This window comes from Thermobia domestica, chromosome 13 (assembly GCF_964235325.1).
Source record: "Thermobia domestica chromosome 13, izTheDome1.hap1.1, whole genome shotgun sequence".
NCBI classification, from domain to species: domain Eukaryota; kingdom Metazoa; phylum Arthropoda; class Insecta; order Zygentoma; family Lepismatidae; genus Thermobia; species Thermobia domestica.
This window is the reverse complement of record NC_137466.1, coordinates 138,356,245-138,376,297: the sequence shown is the minus strand read 5'-3', so window position 1 is coordinate 138,376,297 and position 20,053 is coordinate 138,356,245. Positions and strand designations below refer to the sequence as shown.

The 20,053-nt window shown below is 33.8% G+C and overlaps 1 protein-coding gene across 1 annotated transcript; it reads right to left on the bottom strand.

Moving 5' to 3' along the window:
• Window positions 1–1,183: 1,183 nt before the first annotated feature.
• Window positions 1,184–19,414, bottom strand: LOC145668572 (cytochrome P450 6k1-like). The gene is made up of 5 exons (XM_081736573.1): window positions 19,176–19,414; window positions 12,580–13,578; window positions 8,837–9,061; window positions 6,151–6,402; window positions 1,184–2,979 (listed from the first exon to the last, which is right to left on the bottom strand). The coding sequence occupies exons 2-5, from the start codon at window positions 13,502–13,504 to the stop codon at window positions 2,798–2,800; spliced, it is 1,584 nt and encodes a 527-aa protein (XP_081592699.1). The 5' UTR covers window positions 13,505–13,578; window positions 19,176–19,414; the 3' UTR covers window positions 1,184–2,797.
• Between the last annotated feature and the right edge of the window lie 639 nt (window positions 19,415–20,053).

Genomic DNA, 20,053 nt, shown 5'->3' with positions numbered 1-20,053 from the left:
GAATCCTTTTCCTCCAACCTCAGAAAATCGACTTAAACTATTGCTTTTGCAAAACTAAGCTTTGTTTTAAGCCTCAAACGGACACTTGACAGCAGAAAGTTACGGAAAATTTTGCTTTTTCACTGCTACGTTCTCATTTTAGATAGTGTATATTTACAGTGAAGAGAGGTGCATGTGCTCCGGTGTATCCCCGCTAAATCCGGCCCTGTTTACATAAATACTTTTAATCAATAGTGTAGTAATGTAATAATAATAATAATAATAATAATAATAATAATAATAATAATAATAATAATAATAATAATAATAATAAAACTACTTACATTGGAGGAGAATTTTGCTCTTCTTAAGCAAAATCTGAGAAATGCTGCTGCTGGTATTTATAGAACAATTTAGTCATTCATTTAGTCATTAGTATAGTTCCGAAGTTCGTGTAATGAAAAATCTCCAATAAGCACTATTATTGTCAAGCGGTTATAAACTTAAAAGGAAATATACTGTGTTTTACGTCCCTATGCAACTCCAAAATTATGAAGAGCAAAAATTTCTATTAGGCTATGTTGGATTGCAAACCATAACCGGGACTTGAATCCGGTGCAGTTGGTAGCTGCCAAAGGTATCATGGATGATGATGTTCAGACGATGAGACGAGACGAGAAATAAGGTTTTCTCGTCCCGTTTCGTAAAATTTGTACAAGTCTCGTTTCGTGCAATACAATTTTCAAGTTTTCTCGTCTCGTCTAGTTTTGTGAATGTGTGTATTAACTACATTAATGCGTTGATCAGAATTCTTTTTCACTTGTGTCATAATATATTTCTGTGTTAAATACTCCTTCACTTTCACGTTCATCAATTTCTAAAGATATCATTCCGGAACATAATAACTGTCACCTTGTAACATGTTACTTGTCTGCGTTTTGTTTTTAAGACCCAAATGTGGTTCTATCAACTGAGAGTTGTTACAAGTTAATACGATAGTTGGCTGGTTGGACTGGAGTTTAGCTTTTCTTTCAGCATCGATGCTACATGAGACATGGACTTATAACTAAACCTGAGGTCTGAGCTACATAAGGTTCCACCGGTTATCGAACCCATTATCCTGCACCGAAAAGTGTATGATCATTATTACAATGTTGAATTGTAATAAAGGTAATTGACTCCAATAAGGCTATATTTAAGAATATCAGAATAGAAACATCATGTTTATTCAAAATATGATACAAACAATACATACTGTATTATATCAAATCATTACTTAGTGAAATACTCATTTCTTTTACAACATTGTTTGAAATTGAGATTTAAAATATCTAGAAATTCTGCAATACTATTATCCTATAACGGAAAAAAAGACATGTCCAAAGATTAGAAATATATCAACCGATTAATCCCATCAGGCTGAAGAATATGAACGGTTGAGGTTAAATTCTCATGTATAATTTTCGAGAAAATCTACAAAAACGATTTGTTTGTTAACATGGTAATTGATGTTATACGAGAATCACACCACTTATTAAGGTGAAGCTAATACTAAAATATACTCTCATCATGTCTTTCATTATGATACTAGAGGATAACATACATTATGGTTATCATTAACTCTTATACTTAACTCTTTTTGTTAATTATGTAATGTATGCGTTATTTGAATCGGAATATGTCCTGCACTGCTGATGCCTGTATAATAATCCGGCATATATATAAACAGAGGGGTAGTTTGTGTAAGTAGGAGGAACACGTTTTGCAGCGTTCAACTTTCAACTAGTCTACTAGTAGGGGATTTTCGGACTATCAAACTGAAAGTATGGTCATATTAACTTTGGTTTCTACACTTGATAAGTATAGTGTCCATTTTGAAGCAAAGTAAATAGAGTACCTGTTCCACAATTAAATGTTTATTAAAAATCAGTTACTGTCCCCACTCCATCATCTTACGAAATACCTGCATCTTCGGAAATATATCATCTTCATCATATATTATCGCAAATACCTGCATCTGTGTCCATGTCCCCACTTACCCTACAGGTATAAAATTTGTGGCCACACTTACCCCATTGTACACAAATGTGGGGTATGTGGGGACACCTCAATTGTACATATACTGACAAACATAACAAAGGATACTCAATTTTTATAAGTACCTTATCATCTTTTCTTAACTGTACAATGCTTTTCACAGGTATTTCTGTGACAATTATTTCAGGATAGTGAAACGCTTCAAGATCTACGAAAGTTGATCGCATACCGGTACTAAAAATATGGACCCATTTTTGTCATAGAGGGTATTCTTTTATACTCTTCATATTAGTTAAAACTACTCTACCGGACGGATGGCACTATTCCACAGTCTTCAAATTTGAAGGAACTGTTTTCATATTTTCGAAAATCAGATTTTAGAAAACGCGCCTGTCCCCACTTACCCCAACTACCCCTACCTAATTTGTGACATGATTCATATTTTAATTAGAGGGATATAGTATTTTTACGCATCAAAACTTCATTTTGTGTTTCATTTAATATTATCAGATGAAACAATTTATGTTAAAAATATATTGGCTGACTTGGTTGACAAGTTAAAATTGGAGAATATAACACATTACTTGAAGCAAAGCATGGCAAGACAGGTGACAACTAAAACCTGTTTGTCGTTATCAGAATTTTTTCAAACAAGAAATCACAAATTTCTTCTTCATTGCAACATCAGTCTATATCCATCAGATAACCCGTATTCAATATGACGTTTGTATAATTCAAAGTTGTGCAAAACACACATTTGAGCGGCTTTGGTTTAGTAATCTTATGTCGTTTCAATCTTCTCTCTTTTATCTACATGCAGCCATATTCCACCTTTCGCTTTTAGGATAAACGCTCTTGGATCAAGAACTAGAGGAACAGTGGTTTTGGATGATATTCTGACGTTGTACTTGGATAACAAATGCACGATGCCAACTTTGACTTGCATTAGTCCAAACCGCAAACCTTGAAAGAAAGAAAAGAAACTCATAAGAAAATTATATTTATAAAACTTAGTTTAAAATTCTACTCAATTATTTATCTAAAAATAAGGTATCATATTAAAATTGATCCTTTCAAAGCTAACCTATATATATATATATATATATATATATATATATATATATATATATATATATATATATATATTGAACTGATAATCTAGTTGGCGCGGCGAGTCAGTGGCACAGCGCTTACTTCTGGTGCTTGGGTCTCTGGTTCGATTACTGGCTAGATGAGTTTGTGGTGAACATGAAGTCCGTGGGTTTTCTCATGGTACCCCGTTTCCTCCCACATTCTCATTCCACCTATTCATCATTCACTTGTTTGATCATCGTCTCCCTTAGCCTAAAGGTATAAGTGTGGGACGTTGAATTGAAATATTTCATTACATTTTCCATATTTTAAATGATAATGTAGTTCTTGTTCGTTAGTGCTAACTCGTTTCAAAATAGCATACTCAAATATTGTTTTAAAATTTTTAACTTCTATTACGAGTTCGAATGAAGCAAATAGAACAGTCTTAAGGAAAATAAACTTATTTACTGAATCTGCTTTTTGAAGTTCATTTTTTCTATCTTTTAATTTTATAATAATATCATTAGCGTTTAACGAAAAAATACAACGATGAGACTATACCAACCAATAGATCTGATTGAAATGAACAAAATGACAGAGACGATTTAACTGTACATTGTCATGCGTAGTTTTCGTAAAAAAAAAAAAAAAAAAAAAAAAAAATAGAAAACCGATTTGGTTAAACGTAAAAATTAATGCTGTGCGCTCGTTACGCTACCTGTGAAGATGAAACTGATAATTGAAGCATACCCTTATCCAGTTGTTCATTAGTTCACTAGCAAGACGTCAGTATACAATATAGTTAAACAGATATGCCCAAAATTATGTTTGTCATAAAATTTAATTTTTGCTTATCAGTAATATTGTCCAAAGTTGACATATATCAAGCTATATATTACATTGAGTTGAATAAGGTAACACATTTGAGGGTAAATTCTCATGCGCAATTTTTGAGAAAATCAAGGAAAACTAAATTTTATGTCGCTAAATAGTATTTTTATTGTGCTGGAACAAATTGTTCAAGTATTCATTTATAGTATAACTAGAATGAGGTATAGGCTACTATTTACTCTTAAGTATCAGATTATAGTTATTGTTCTTATTTTCTTCTAACGATGGCACACATATTCATAACACTGATACATTAGTCCTTACAGTGATGCCCATATTACTTATAAAATCAGATTGAAACATAGAGATACATATTAATAGCTGAGAAATATTTTGATTAAGAATTGGGCACTAAAAGTAAGAAGGAACAAGTGAACAAACTAAATTTACTATACTCTTGCATAACACTTTAAAAAAAAAAAAAAAAAGTGGTCTCAGTGAGTAACTAATTCTGTAAGAAGATGCCAACAGAAATCTATATTGGATGTATATTATATTATAATGTTGGGAAAGAAAGCTAGTTGCTGATAGCTGCATGTAATGTAAAGAAATCAGAGAGAGTTGTTCGCCAATAGCCGCTGTTTCTAGGCAAACAAAGTCATTAACGGAGCCGTGGCTGGTAGTTGAATGATGAACACTTTATCAAATATTTATCATTTGTTATTTGGAAACCGTACTTACAAATTATCATATTAGGATTATAGAATTATGACTTATTTAATTATGACTTATGACTGTTTTAGTTTTGTCGCCAGAGATGATATCATTATTGTAGCAGAACCTTTCGGCAATAGTGCCTCAAAAGCATCACGTGTTCAGCCCAACTGTTAAACGCCAGGTTTACTTAACCGCACAGTAGAGTAATTTCAGACTAGTTGACTGATGAAAAAATAACATCTTTGATGTAAGAGTTCGTCTCTGTAAATGGATGGCACCGAAACATCTGCTGGCGATTTGGTATTTTCATTGCAAAATATTCTATATTTTTCTCTTGTACATATTCTGCATCGTAAAAGTATCCATAGAGCTATAATGTACACTTCTAGTGTATTTTATTATTGAAAACACTACGTTTTATATGCTACTGAATATTTAGAAAAGGTACTACTATTTCCTATTAGGGTTCTGTTCAATAGAACATTCTACTGGACTACAGAACAATCCTTTGGATTGGAGCAGTCGAAGTTGAACTGGAGCACTGTATTATTCAATTTTTGAAATAAGACAATTAGTGCATCAAAACTATAATTATTCTTTCCTTTATTTCGAAACGTAGCCCTATATAGCCTACACTGGATCTTCGGATTACGAATTAAATCCGTTCTTGTAACGCTGTTTGCAAACCAAAATATTTTTTTCGTAAAAATTAATGGAAATATCTACAGTTAATTCGTTCTAGCTACTCAAGATCTTATTGTATTGTATTGTATGATATTTATTTATTTATTTTTCTACTTTTCTAACTGTTTTTCCGTTACGAAGTCCACCCCTCTTAAAAACAAATACGTAAAATGAATTAGACAAAATATTATTAGGGCTGATAAATATACAAAAAGAGTACACAAAAGAACTAAAAGATAGTTTTTGAACACGTAGCTCTGACAGATAATATTTACTTGAACACGTAGCTCTGACAGATAATATTTACTTGAACACGTAGCTCTGACAGATAATATTTACTTGAACACGTAGCTCTGACAGATAATATTTACTTGAACACGTAGCTCTGACAGATAATATTTACTTGAACACGTAGCTCTGACAGATAATATTTACTTGAACACGTAGCTCTGACAGATAATATTTACGGCAAATGCACGAAAAGACCATTAGAGGCATGGAATTGTCGATAGAAGGATTCGTAAATCGTGGGTCCATTGTATTTAAAATTTTCTATTAATTTTGTATACAAATAACACAGTATGTTTGGATATAGGCAACTTTTTAACCTAGGCACACAACTGTTATTTCCCACTTTAACATTTCACCGAATAACTTAATATATATGTTGTTATTATCACATCTTTTACAAACTGCGGAACATAAGCAGAATAAGTGTCAATGCTATCAGACAAGTTAGACTAATTTTATTAACGTTGTTTTATCCTATATAAAAAATCATCTATATAATAATAGTAACACAGTAATATAGTTGTGAGATTTTCTTACCGATACACATTCGAGGTCCCTCACCAAACGGTAGAAAAGTGTAATTTGGTCTTAATTTCTTGTTTTCTTCAGTAAACCTTTCAGGATCAAACTTCTCAGGATCAGGATAATATTTTGGATCATGATGGATTCCAAGCACTGATATTTGGATGGGTACTCCCTTCTCCAATTTGAAATTTGAATCAGGGAAGGTGTAATCCTTGGTACACATTCGATCTAATGAAGCCAGTGGTGGATATTTTCTCAAAGTTTCTATGAAGCAAGATAACAATAATAAATATTATTATTATTATTATTATTATTATTATTATTATTATTATTATTAATAATAATAATAATAATAATAATAATAATAATAATAATAATAATAATAATAATAATAAACCAAATAAGATACAATAACGTACAAAGTAAAGATATAAAATTGAAAGGAATATAACTAAAGTTAAGATATGAATTTTGATTTTTTTTTGGTATTAAATGAAGCTACTTTTAGCATACGGAATGGACCTAATGTCCAATATTTATTTCTGCAGCAATGAACGTTCGGCTTCACTTTAAGTGTTAAAATTAGCTTGTATTTTTGTCGTAATTACTTATTTACATTTATTAGAAGTTTAACGTGTTTTTTCAGTACTGTCGCCCCATATGACACGTGATCTACAGTGGAATCCAAACGACAAATTTTCGCCAGGAATCGCAACTAGGTTTCCTCAACAAAGGCGGGACGCTACACATTTATTCAGAAGAGACACTGTAGATATAATCACACACATTTATAATATGTCTACTACTTTAAATACCAATTTAAAATTTGAAAAAATATAAATAAAAATACATCTTCGGGAGATTACTATATCTAAAAAAGGAAAACTTGCAGTATGAAAACTACATTATCAAGGAAACATCATAACGCTTAAGTTTACCCAGCCAAACATAATGCAACATCATTTTAAGAGATCTATATTGTACCTTACTTCTACACTTAAAGAAACACACTTTACAATGGTAAAAATAATAGTGGTTAGATGTAGGCAGAAAGAAATACCTGACAAGTGTGCAATTGTACTTAAGTTTATAAATACCAGTACTTCAAAATTCAATTTTTTTAAATGTATGAGAAAATAGTAGATTACAAACAAAAACAAAGTTGGTAGAGGATGGACACCATGCAAGGCAATAAAACAATTTAGAATCTTAAAACTCAAAATTTTACCAAACTAACATAAATGTAAATAAAAGTTTGCCACAACTACAATTAGTGAAGTCGGGCTAGCCACAATTTAATTATAATGTGATGCATTCAGTGTACAAACGAATCAATACTTTCATTTTTGAGCTCTCTCTGGAGTAGGGTTACCACACGCTTCCCGATTTTGTTTTGACAGGCCCGATTTCGGAGAAAATGTCCAGCGTCCCGCGTGACTGTGTCGAGACTTTAAAATTTCCCGGCTTTCATTATTGTTATGACAAAGAATTAGGATAGATTAACTATTTCTATTGTTTTTACTCTGCGCGTATTGTATTTAGGTACGTAATATATAGGCTAGAGCCTAAAAGACTACATACTAATTAAATTGGCTATATTTTTGTTACATAGGCTTACTACGTGATATAGAGCCTATTTGATCTAACTTGTTTCACTTTTTTTAATCAATTAGATAAATATTACTACTCTTTTACTACGAAACTTATATTACACTGCTACGCCGAAAGGGCCACTGACATCCGGCCATTAACTGCGTGAAGTAGGACTAACTTCTTTATATTTATAACTCATCATGCCCTCCTTAATATATATATATATCGGAAAGAGATACAGTAAAAGAGATATTTTTTTTCGATTACTTTTTCAATATCTCGCACCGTTTACAAAATTTGAACCTACTTCCGGTTGGAGTTTTTAATTCATGTATTATCAGTATTTCTTTCTTCTTGTATGCAGTATGTAATAAGTAAATACATTACACACACAATTAATTGTAATGTCAGTGATATATATGGTGTTCATTGGGCAAAACACTCCAAAAATAAAGATTCATCTTAAACTGGGAAAATGGTTATCCTTCGATTTTCATTATCATTTGGCCATGAAACAAACGCCTGAGAGATATACTACCCCATATACAACTATGTGGTGTTGGAATGTATAACTCGTAGGATATGATGCTTTATATTTTTAAAATTTCAACACTCAGTATGCCTAAAAATGTAATAAAGAAATAACGACCATGCTTTTTAAATATTTAGTTAGAACTGGACAATCTACACAAAATTTATTTTCACCGAGTACCGAAAATATTTATTTCACCGAGTACCGAACTATTATAATAATCTTACTAGTGAGGTGGACATTTTTTCGAGCTACCCGGTGTTTGAAAGAGCAATAAAACTTATGCTGGCGAAATAATATTACTTGTGCACTCTTTATTGATATTATTGAACTATTGTTGTTATTTATTTTTTATTGTTTTTATCCTTTTTTCTTTTTACCTGCTTGTTAACATTTCCCTGTGTAAAATGGCACAATTAAGCTGTATCTGGGAATTTGTTCAATAAATAAATAAACTTACATTAAAAAAGATACCATACCTTATTACAGAAGACACACAATAAAATATTAATCAAAGAAGCAAACTTTTCTTACATAATAAATTTAAGTAGGTTCAAATTATTTATTACATACCTGACACCACGTTGTCTAAATACTTCATTTGATGCATTACTGCTTCATATGTGAAAATACCATTGTCATTCCTCAAAGCATCATCAATCTCTTTCTGAAGACGCGTCTGAACATCAGGATTAACAGCTAATTCGTACAAGACGAACGAGAGCAAAGTTGATGAAGTTTCATATCCTCCGAGGAAAAAAATTAATGCTTGAGCTGTCAAATCATCATGTGTGAGTTCTGCGGAAAATAAATAAATAAATAAATAAATAAATAAAATAACAGTTTTGTCTTGATTGGTGCACATACAACATTGGTACAATCACAAGGAAATGTAGAATTAAAATATTTTCAGGAACTAGAATTCGAAACAATTGGAATGATATGGTTAAATTATCAAATTAAATCGGTATTTGCTAATTAGTGCTGAGTAAAAGACATGTAAAGGGCATAAACCGTTAAAGAAATAATTTCGAAATTTACAACATTAAATTACAACATTTTAGAAGTATCTCCAAATATACAGAATTTCCACCAAATATACAGAATTTCTCCTTTATATATATACACTAAATTAAACAAAATAGTATTCCTTTCATTCTCTTTGTTTCTTATGATTGTAATAAAATATTTCATTACATGAATCAAACTTAGAGGCAACTGAATGGATATTTTAACATTCCAGAACTAATAGAAGAGTGATCAATAAAGATGAATAACAAGAATTAGTAGAACGAGAACGTAGGAGGAAACGAGAAAACCTCGACTAAACTCAAGGACACGATGTTGACAACCACAAACTCTGATCTGTCCAGGAATCGAATCAGAGACGCTCAACAAGTAAGTTATATCACTGAACCACCGTACTCTCAATCAAATACTTGGTTAGTGACGTGGATTTGTAAGGAAAGATTCGTTGGTTCAAACCTTGGTAGTTATATTAAAATATTTAGTTTGTTGTTTCAGAGAGAAAAATCATTAATTGCATTTCTAGAAATCAGGTGCTTTCACCTGAGAATAAGATGCTCGTAGAGATGCGCTAGTGCTGGGAAAGATACTTTGTTGAAATTTTAAAAGAAGGAAGTTCTATGTTCCTTTCGTATTTTTCGTAGTTCTTAGTGATTGGTTTCTTAATTTGCTTCATTGTATTTTTCTTCATTCTAGTGTTTGCGTTTCTCTCTCTCATTGTATCTACCTATACACATTCCTTTCTTTCATTTCTGTTATCTGCTTCAAAATGCTTCCTAGAAGAATGTATGCAGAAAGAACTGATTTATAAAAATAGCACCCACCCACATATACCTGTGATATCTACGTGTAAAAATAATGAATGGCCATTTTTTTTTATCAGACTTTGATCCGACATTCTGTTCTCGACTTATGGCTGTTTTTAAATTTTTCCAACAATTTTTCGACTGGCCATAGAGATGAAAGGAAGCAATTCTACATCCAGGTTGGTCTACACTTTTGTTTTATTTTGATGTCTGATGGTTCTTTGCAACATATTCTACATGTCACAACTTTTATTACCAATTACAACACTTCTACACGTGCCTCTCTAGTTGTCCTCAGAATACCGAGACGATTTTCGAGCTCCATCGATATACGCTGCAGTATAGCAGCATCATTGTTTTCGAGAACCCCAGCAATCCATGTACAAAGTGCGGCAAGTGTGGAACAAGGATTTTGTAAACACGATTCTTGACGTACCTCAAAAGGTGAAAAATCCAAGGGAGTGATATCAAGGAAGCGAGAGGATCAGGCGATTGGTTCATCACGGTCAATCCATCTTCCTAAAGTCTAGAGACCAATGATAAAGTACTCCATCGTGTTGGAAAATTATGTTTGACTGCATTTGGAATACCTGATGGAGTGGGTACTCATGAAGCATGTCGTATTAAGCCATCCCTGTAACTGTTTTCTCAACAAAGAAAAATGGGCCAATTACTTTATCATGCATAAAAGCACACCAAATGTTAAGTGATGTAACAGGTCAGGAACTTTGTCTGCGAAACAGAACGACTAGTGGTTAGAAAGACCCAGAGGTAGTCAAACCAACGACCCACCAGACCTGTGATCTGGATAGATCCATAACCTGGAGTAACTCGGAGAGATCTGATATAACCCAGAGACTACGAGGAGTACGTGTGGGATTGCTAATGTGATTTTAGCAAATACGATTCTATTCTCTTTCTCTCTGTCTTCTCATTAAATCTATAATTTTATTTCCCGCTTGTTGTTGGTGTCTGTGTATGTCAAAGCATTAGACTGAAAGTAACTGCAAAGTTTATTATAATATAAACGTGTGAGAATCACAGAAGAGATAAGCTACATGTTTCTGCAAGTGATTGTCGGCTTAATCGAACGAACCTGCCAAACTTGGCATTTGGGATATAAACGATGCGGCTGAGCAGTAAGAGTGATTTGTTAAATCTTTTTGATCTATGGCAGTACAGAAGATGAATAAATATGAAATTATATTCAAAATATTAAAATATGGTATCTTGATTAAGAAATATCACACCGAAAATCAAACAAATGAATGTTCGAGCTCAAGTAATGAACATCGTTAACCAACTATAAAAATCTGGAGAACTGCCACAGAGATGATATTTCGATTCTTTCTAAGTCGTCGGATTTGTTCAGGTCAATGAGTCTGTCTGGTTCTTCAGGTCTGTCACCGGATATGTGTAGATGTCCAGGTCTGTGTAGATCTCCAGTTCTGTCAGAGTTACCGGGTCTGTCTGGGTCTCCAGGTTTGTCAGAGTCTCCGGATCTATCTGGATCTTTAAGTCTATCAGCGTTACCAGGTCTGTCTGGATCTCTAGGTCTGTCAGAGTCACCGGGTCTGTCTAGATCTCTAGATCTGTCAGAGTCACCGTTTCTGTCTGGATCTCCGTCTGTCAATATTACCGGATCTGTCTGGGTCTCCAGGTCTGTCCGCGTTAGCGGATCCGTCTAGATCTCCAGGTCTGTCAGCGTTATCGGGTCTCTCTGGATCTCCAGATCTATTAGTCACCAGGTCTGCCTGGATCTTCAGGTCTGTCAGTGTCATAGGTTCTGTCTGGACCTCCAGATCTGTCAGCGTCACGAGAAATGAGAAATGAGATCCAGATATGGATGACTGAACAAAAGTCATGACGTAAGTGGCCTAGGTAACTCAATGACCCATAACCCTCCGTCACTGACTTGTATAAAGGAGAAATTATTGCATTTACCTGGTGATAATGAGTAAACATTTCGCTCATAATGACAATTATTCCAGGTTACTTTTTTGTCTTTTTAGATTGTCGAATGCCTAAATTAACACACTGCATTACAGCGAATTGACACAATAAAATACAGCAAAGGAGAGGTTTGAATGCTAAACATGGAGAGCTCATTATAGCTTTATGGTTATGTATAACTTAAATGAAATAATAATAGTAGCAGTAGTAAAGTACTAAATAATAAAAAATTATAACTGTAAGATGAAAAGAAGAATTTTACTGGTTGTTAGAAGTAACATCCTTTTATTTTCTGTAAATTATAAGTTATAACCTTAGAATGTATTTTCATAATATATCTGATGAAGACAACGATACTTCGTCGAAACTAATGAAGATTAATAATTATTAGTGTTCACTTTGATCAATTTCTTTTTTTAAGTTATGGTATTACAAATGGAAAATCATTCAAACTATATCCTTAGAAGGTGAACTACATTCTACTAAGTTAAGATAATAGAATTATAATACATAAATAACTATTTTTCTTACCTATATCGGAAACTTCACCAAGACGTAACTGATCAGTTTCTGCTTCTTCATCTTCAATTTTACCTTTCTTCTTGAGTTCGATAAGTAGATCCATAAAGTCATGTCTTACAACACTGTTCTTCTCCCGATACTCCATGGTCTCTCTGACTATGGAGCGAAAAAATTCTGTGACATCTTTAGGAGTAAAAGAGATACGGAGATGTTTGGCAATTGCGGGAAACACAAACACAACAGTTAGCAACACCGATCTAAGAAAACCAGGAGGATCCATAATTTTCTTCCCCATTTTTGTAAATTCAGAGGAGTCTGAAGTTTTTAATGCATTGGTTTGAATGCCGAAAGCACAACTTGCAATCACATCCGTAGTGTATTTTTCTAAGACACTTTTGGCATCTATTATATCGCCCGTATTGGAAGCCTGCTCAACATATTTTTCTAATTCTTGGGCACATTCGCAAACAAGATGAAACATTTTCTTCATTTTACCAGACGTGAAAGTGACTGTTAATTTCATGCGCATATTCCTCCATCGTTGTCCTTTGAGTTGAAACAATCCTTTGGCTTGTAGTGGATCTGATTCTTCATCACCAAATGCTGCATGATTTTCAAAATGCTGGAAATCTTTCACAAATATTGTACGAATCAAGTCAATATCTCGAACAAGTAAAATTGGATTATGGAAAAAGAACATTCCGCAATATTTCTTACCAGTCATATCGTTGTACATATTTCGAATTTCATCATGTATATTTATTCTTTGAAGAATTGAATCTCTAAAGTTACCAAAGAATGCATATGGTTCGAAGTAAAATACTCCTTTCCGTTTCCAATAGCCATGCCAGTAATAACAGTATAGGTAAAAAAGTAATAAAATGCCACACAAAAACGTCGACAGAAAAAATAATAGTGAACTAATTGCTATCATGGCGAGTAGGCCTATGTTCCACTTAAACTATCACTTGAAAACAATATACCATGTAATATTCGAAGATGATAAACCTGCAAAAGACATATATGACAAAATGTAGTACGAAAACGTATTAAAATTGATTGATTACAGTTCTATGTGTACGATACACAGCACAATGTGATAACAAAACTAGCAATCCAGAAATAAATATTTTCTTAACTGCAAACAATCACCTACACAGAGATTTATTAAGGAGGGACGGGAGTTCAAGCAACAAAACTCATATATTTTTGAGACATGCATGACTGTTGTATACATGTTATCTTACGTACGTAATATGATAAATATTTGTCTTTCTATAACATCCTGTTGAAGTGTAGGGGTGGTTAAAATCCGGAAACAGTTTTCCATCCGCCATTGATTACAGAACAGAAAGTTCATGATCTCTCTCTCCATATATATATAGAGGGTGTTTCAAAAGTCCTCTGACAAAAGTCCTCTGTTATTTTGGAGTTACAACAAAATGTAAGATCGGATATCGTCTCCAAATATGATGTTTTCAATCTAAAGTGAAGGAACTTTTTAAATCGAACGAGCCGTTTGGGCTGAATACTCTTTATGCGCCCAATGTTAAATGATAATGCAATGTTGCTATTTACCTGGATCCACAACATAAAGTAAATAGGGGCATGTTTGAAATGGGGCTGGCCATCGACACATTAGTATAAAAGACAGTCACGTCATTCTCTTGAGCCCCTTCGTGGCTATGCGGTTAGCGTATGCCCGTTTGACGTGGGAGACCCGGCTTCGATTCCCGGAGGGAGCTCATATGGTTCGGATTCCACGTTAATCAGTAGGTTCCGTCTCATATAGCCTCGCTGCTGAAAGGGATGTTATAATAAGCTCAAGATATATATATATATATATATATATATATATATACGTATATAATACAGGGTGTGTCAAAGTTAATAACAGAGTTACAACAAAATATAAGAGAGGAAACCTTCTTCAAATATGATGTTTTCAATCTAAAATGATGAAATTTTTTAAATCGTACGAGCTGTTTGGGCTGTACTCTCTTTATTCGCCCAATGGTTAATGAAAATGCAACGTTGCCATTTACCGGTTGGTGGATACATTTCGGTTGGTGACATGTTTGAAATGGGGGCTTGTCAGTGATACATTAGAGTAAAAGACAGTAATTTCATTCACTTAAGTTGTGGGTCTATATATATATATATATATATATATATAAGAAGTACTGAGTAACAGACTGATTGATCAACGCCCAGGTCAAAATGTTTAAGCTAGAAACATCTTAAAACATGGAAACAAAAGAATACAAATGACAGAATTAAAATAATAAGAGTAATAAATACTAGACATTCTAACTAAAACTAACTAACTCTATGGCCTACGGGACCCGGAAGTTCAATGCCGCATTCACAAAAGCTACCCATTGACTTACATCCTTAGCCAACTGGATCCAAAACTTTCAGTTTACGCTCTTCCCTCAGAATATGTGACCATGTTTTGCAACCATATAGGACAACAGGTATGACTATCGTTTTATATAAACTTCAAATTCTTCTACAAAATTCGTGACGACACACGATTTTGAACTGAATAACAACAAGAATTCCCTGCTTTTAGTCGATATTTAATTTTTTCGTGAATATGGTTTTGGTCTGTTAATACTGATCGTAGAAAATACTAGGCATTCGAAAATAATAATTGGAAAGCAATAGCGTTTCAGAAAAAGAATATGAATTAAAACGTGCATACGTAATGAAGTGGCCCAATTTCATTAATAATAATAATAATAATAATAATAATAATAATAATAATAATAATAATAATAATAATAATAATAATAATAATAATAATAATAATATATCTGCATTCGGAACAAAAGATGTCTTTGTGAACTTGTTACGAGATTTTCTTTAATAGTATATAGTACCTTACCTGTTGAAAGCTGAGAGATGTGTGATAAAAGCTTTATGCTGAATAATTAACATTAGTTAAGTAATTTAGCGTTATCATATTCCTGTATTCCAAATCAGGAAATTTCTTGGGAGGCAAATGTTCTAAACCGGAACATTCTGGTGGGGTGTTTTGTTTCATTAATTCCACCTACAGAATGTACTTAAACACCACGAGAGCCATTTTTATTTTATTCATGTTGGATATATCAGTAATGGTGGCTAGGAAAGTAACACACACCTTAGATCCAAATTTTATACATGAACAACAGGATGCTGTGATGTGGGCGCACTCTGCTGATATTCAAGCATACTACTATAAATTCAAATCACAAATGTGGCTGCTAATGTAAAAATAAGTATAATCAAAAATAATATTTAGAATATTTAATGGAGGTAGAACATAGAAGAGGGGTGTAAAAGTTGTCATGACTGAAAACCGGGACCTGGACCCAAGATATGAGGACTATCCGGGTCAAGACGGGATGTATGGCTTACCTTATGACGGAGGTTATGCAGAAAAACGAAAACTCCATTGTAGCCGTTGAGTAGGAATAAATAAATAATTTTATTGAATGTTTCTGCCTGGTAGTATCACACAATAACTACAGAATCAAATTGAAAGGATACTTGACGTTATTATCAACTTTGCGGGGAATCCCTGGTTGGATTCTTGGTCAAATAAGTTTATAGTGGTCAACATATCCGTGGGTCTTCGGAACACTTCTGTTTCTTCTTACATTCTCATTCCACCATTTATTCCATCATCAATTTCTTGCATTAATCATCGTCCCTTTTAGCCTTAAGGGCATAATCGTAAGAGGTTAAACTGAAAGATTTTTGCCACCAGATCAGCAGGAATAAGACGAAAAAATGAATAATTCGCTATTCGCTTAATTCGTTAATATATAGCAATCACCAACTATAAATGGTGGATTCCATGTAAGACGAAGAATTTGAAAATTAAAAAAAAAAAAAAAAAAAACTTCATTGAAACGACTGTACTTCACATATAGTGTAATCAGTAACATATCCCAATTTCGTGTCAACCAATGTCAACCATATGTTGATCCCTACTGAGTCTGGATGCATTTATACGCTCCACAAGATCATTGATAACTCTCCCATAGATGTCTGCCCCGCTGCCTCCAATCACACGTATGATTTTCGCCTTCAGTTCCAAAAGAGTGCGTGGTTTGTGGGTGTAAGATCACATGATCTTGCCGGGTAGCCACGTAAAATGTCTTCACAATAAGAACTTCTGTTTAAAAGTAAACTACTCCTTGACTGAACACCAAAACAAACTAGTCAAAACAATTAAAGCTATATTAATGACAGTGACAAAACAGATAGCAATGGCAAGAACAGGTATGCGAACTTAGAAACAAACAAATAAAAGAAGAACTCCAATTCGATTTCTGGCCCTACGGAACACGCCTTAAAAGAAGGTTGTTCAAATACATTTTGCTTCCAATCCTCTAATAGCTTTATTAATAGTTGTACACAGTGTACGTGCATAATTCTACCCCTCAACGAAAGTTTCAACTTTCTGGTTTACACATATGTTGTGTTGTTTCATCACTTCACTGACAACGACATATCAGGATTAATGATGGACTACATGAACATCCGGTTAAAACAGTGTGCGATAATCGAATTTTAGATTGTAAAAGGCGTTACACACATCAATATCTACCGTCGTATGAGTGCTGTGAATGGGGAAGGATGTGTAGACGTTAGCACCTTGAGGAGTTCAGTTTAGATTATGCGCATAGAAATCACTCACATTGTCTGCATGGCAAGGACTGCCGTGGATGGTCAATGATTACATCCATTCCAGAGACAGTGGAACAGGTTGATGCACTGATTCCCGTTGATAGATACCTTAAGGTGAGATTGATTGCAAACACGACTGGCGTGTCACTCGGAACAGTGAATCACATACGCAACGAGCCTGGGTTAGAAAAAGTCCAAGAGGGGTTCCGTGTCAGCTTCCAGTGTCAATGAAAGAAGCCCTCCAAAACGCGTGTGAGCAAAGTTAGTCCGTTTCAACACCGAAGGAGATGCATTTCTCATGCGTCTCGTAACTAGACTCATCACTCCGAGTCCGAGACTAAATGTCAGTTCATTCAGTACATCCTCTCCCCATTCTAAAAAGTTCAAAATGCAGCCATCAACAGCGAAAGTCACAATCTTTTGTGATAGTGAAGTTGTGGTTCTGATTGATTATTTATAACGTGGTGCCACTATCAACTCTTACGCTACACGCAGGCACTAACGAAGTTGCATGCACTTCTGAGTAGAGTTTATCCTCACTAAAATTCCATCCTACAAAAGGACAACGCAAGGTCACAGACAAGCCAGCACAGCGGCATTGGAAAAGCTACGATTTGGGATTTTTTCCTTTTCCAGCTTACAACCTTGGCCTGGCCCCGTGGGATTTTTGTCTGTTACCAAAGCTTAAGGGATATCTGAATGCCAGTGTTTCGCATCGGACATGGTGGTCATCAAGGCAGTGTGTTCCTGGTATCGTCAGCAATCATCCTCATTCTTGGCCGACAGCATGCAACTAGTTCACTGTTCGCGCAAGTGCGTGGATGCCGGTGGAGTCTATATTGAAAAGTGAAATATTCCTCAGAAAGCAGACGGTTCAAGTTTTGTTTGAGGGTAAAAATTCTTCACGTACAACAATTAACTAAAAAAAAAAAAAAGGATTGGAGGAAGACTTACTAAACAACTCTTGTACGTACATAAGAAAAACTCAGAAAATATGCGTTAAGTCTAGAGATGGACCACATGAAATAATGACGGATCCGAATTATCCTTCCCGCATTAATTTGATCACCGTATTTACTGGAGTATAACACTCCCCGAATGTAAGTGGCCGTCTAGAAATTTAATGTGTATTTTGAGAATCCATTTAGTATGTGGATATGATGATCCCTGTACTATTCAAGAGGGAGAGATAAGTAGTATCTCTATCTACTGAAAATTACAATTTTGGACTTATACATACTGTGTTATGGACTGAAAAATTGGAACTATACGTTGTCAACATTTTTTTCAACTTGTTTTCGCTCTCCATTCTTACGGTATGGATAATACAAATCTTTCAATGAGTGTGTTTTTTGCTATCCGTAATTTCTATACATTGGTCCTTTTATCGTAAAACTATTGTTGATATAGGCTATGTAGAGTACATTTATCGTAAAAAAAAAAAGAAAGAAAAAAAAGAAAAAGAAAAAACGCTGAAAAGAGAATAATAAAGTAATCTTAAGGGAAAAAATGATCAAACGGTAACTGCACGCAATATAAATGTCCACCAACAGTTTAAGACCATTTTTTTAAAAAAATAAACGATGCGCTTATATTCGAGGAAATACGGCATTTCTTCGGAGTTGTTGATTTTTTAAAAAACAAAAATGTGTATGGGTAACATTTTAAAACTTGTTAAAATTGAACTTTATAATGAAGTCAGTTTGTGGGAATTATACATTACTCCGTTTCAAACAGTGCTTTGTATGTTTTCTATACAACTATTATTACTTTGAAATGTACAGTACTTCTATTAAACCTTACATTTTTAGCATTTTCCTTAGATAAAGATGCTTTAATAATGTTCATTTTTATGTATTTCTTAACACTGTAAACTAAGAATTCAATATATAGCTATATACAATTACTTTCTAATTACTTACCGCAGATCTTCTAGTTCAGAATCCAAACACTACTGTTTTGGTCGTATAATCACTTCACGTCATTTCACTTTTTTCATCAATCACATTGGTATTCTGTGTTGCGTTTCAATTGACCGTACTTATGAACTTGTTGCGTCACCGAGTGCTGCCTCTTGCGGAAGATGAGAAGAGTTTAAAAGATGATAGACCTACGGCTATTATGTTATTTCGCCTTCTGAATGAAGTGAGACTTTCCTTTTAACCTTGGACATTAGCAAGATATTATTTGATAAACAGTGTTGCAATATGTAAAAATTTAGGACTAGTACAATTTAAAGAAACAAATAAAAGTTTTTTTAACCCTTATCCGGGCAAGCTATTTTTGTAACGTTGACTGCAACTGCGGCCTTACCAACTCGATATGTTCATAACTTTAACTTCGACTAAAGATATAAGAATTCAGAATTTTATGGCATCGAAATATTTATGGTTATTAAGAAATTCGAAGAAAAATATGAAGCTACTGGCCCCGGTTGCCAAGATAAGAGTTAAAGTGTTTTAGCTAGCTTTATCCGATTAATAAAACAATTTTTGCTTGATTTCAAAAATTTACCTGTGATACGTGAAATTTTTGAAACTAATGCTATTATATATAATCTCAGAAGGTTCACTTGTACTTCTTTTTCTTTTAAGTTTAATGTCCAACCACTATGCACGAGCCTAAGGGAAACGATGATGATGAAGTGGATGGTAATGGTCGAATGAGAAAAACGGGAGGAATCAATTTTTTTTTTTTTTAAAGGAAATGAAATCTTTCAGTTTTATGTCCCACGTTTATGCCAACTAGGCTAAGGAAGACGGTGACAATGAAAAATAAATGAAATCCTGGAATGAAGAAA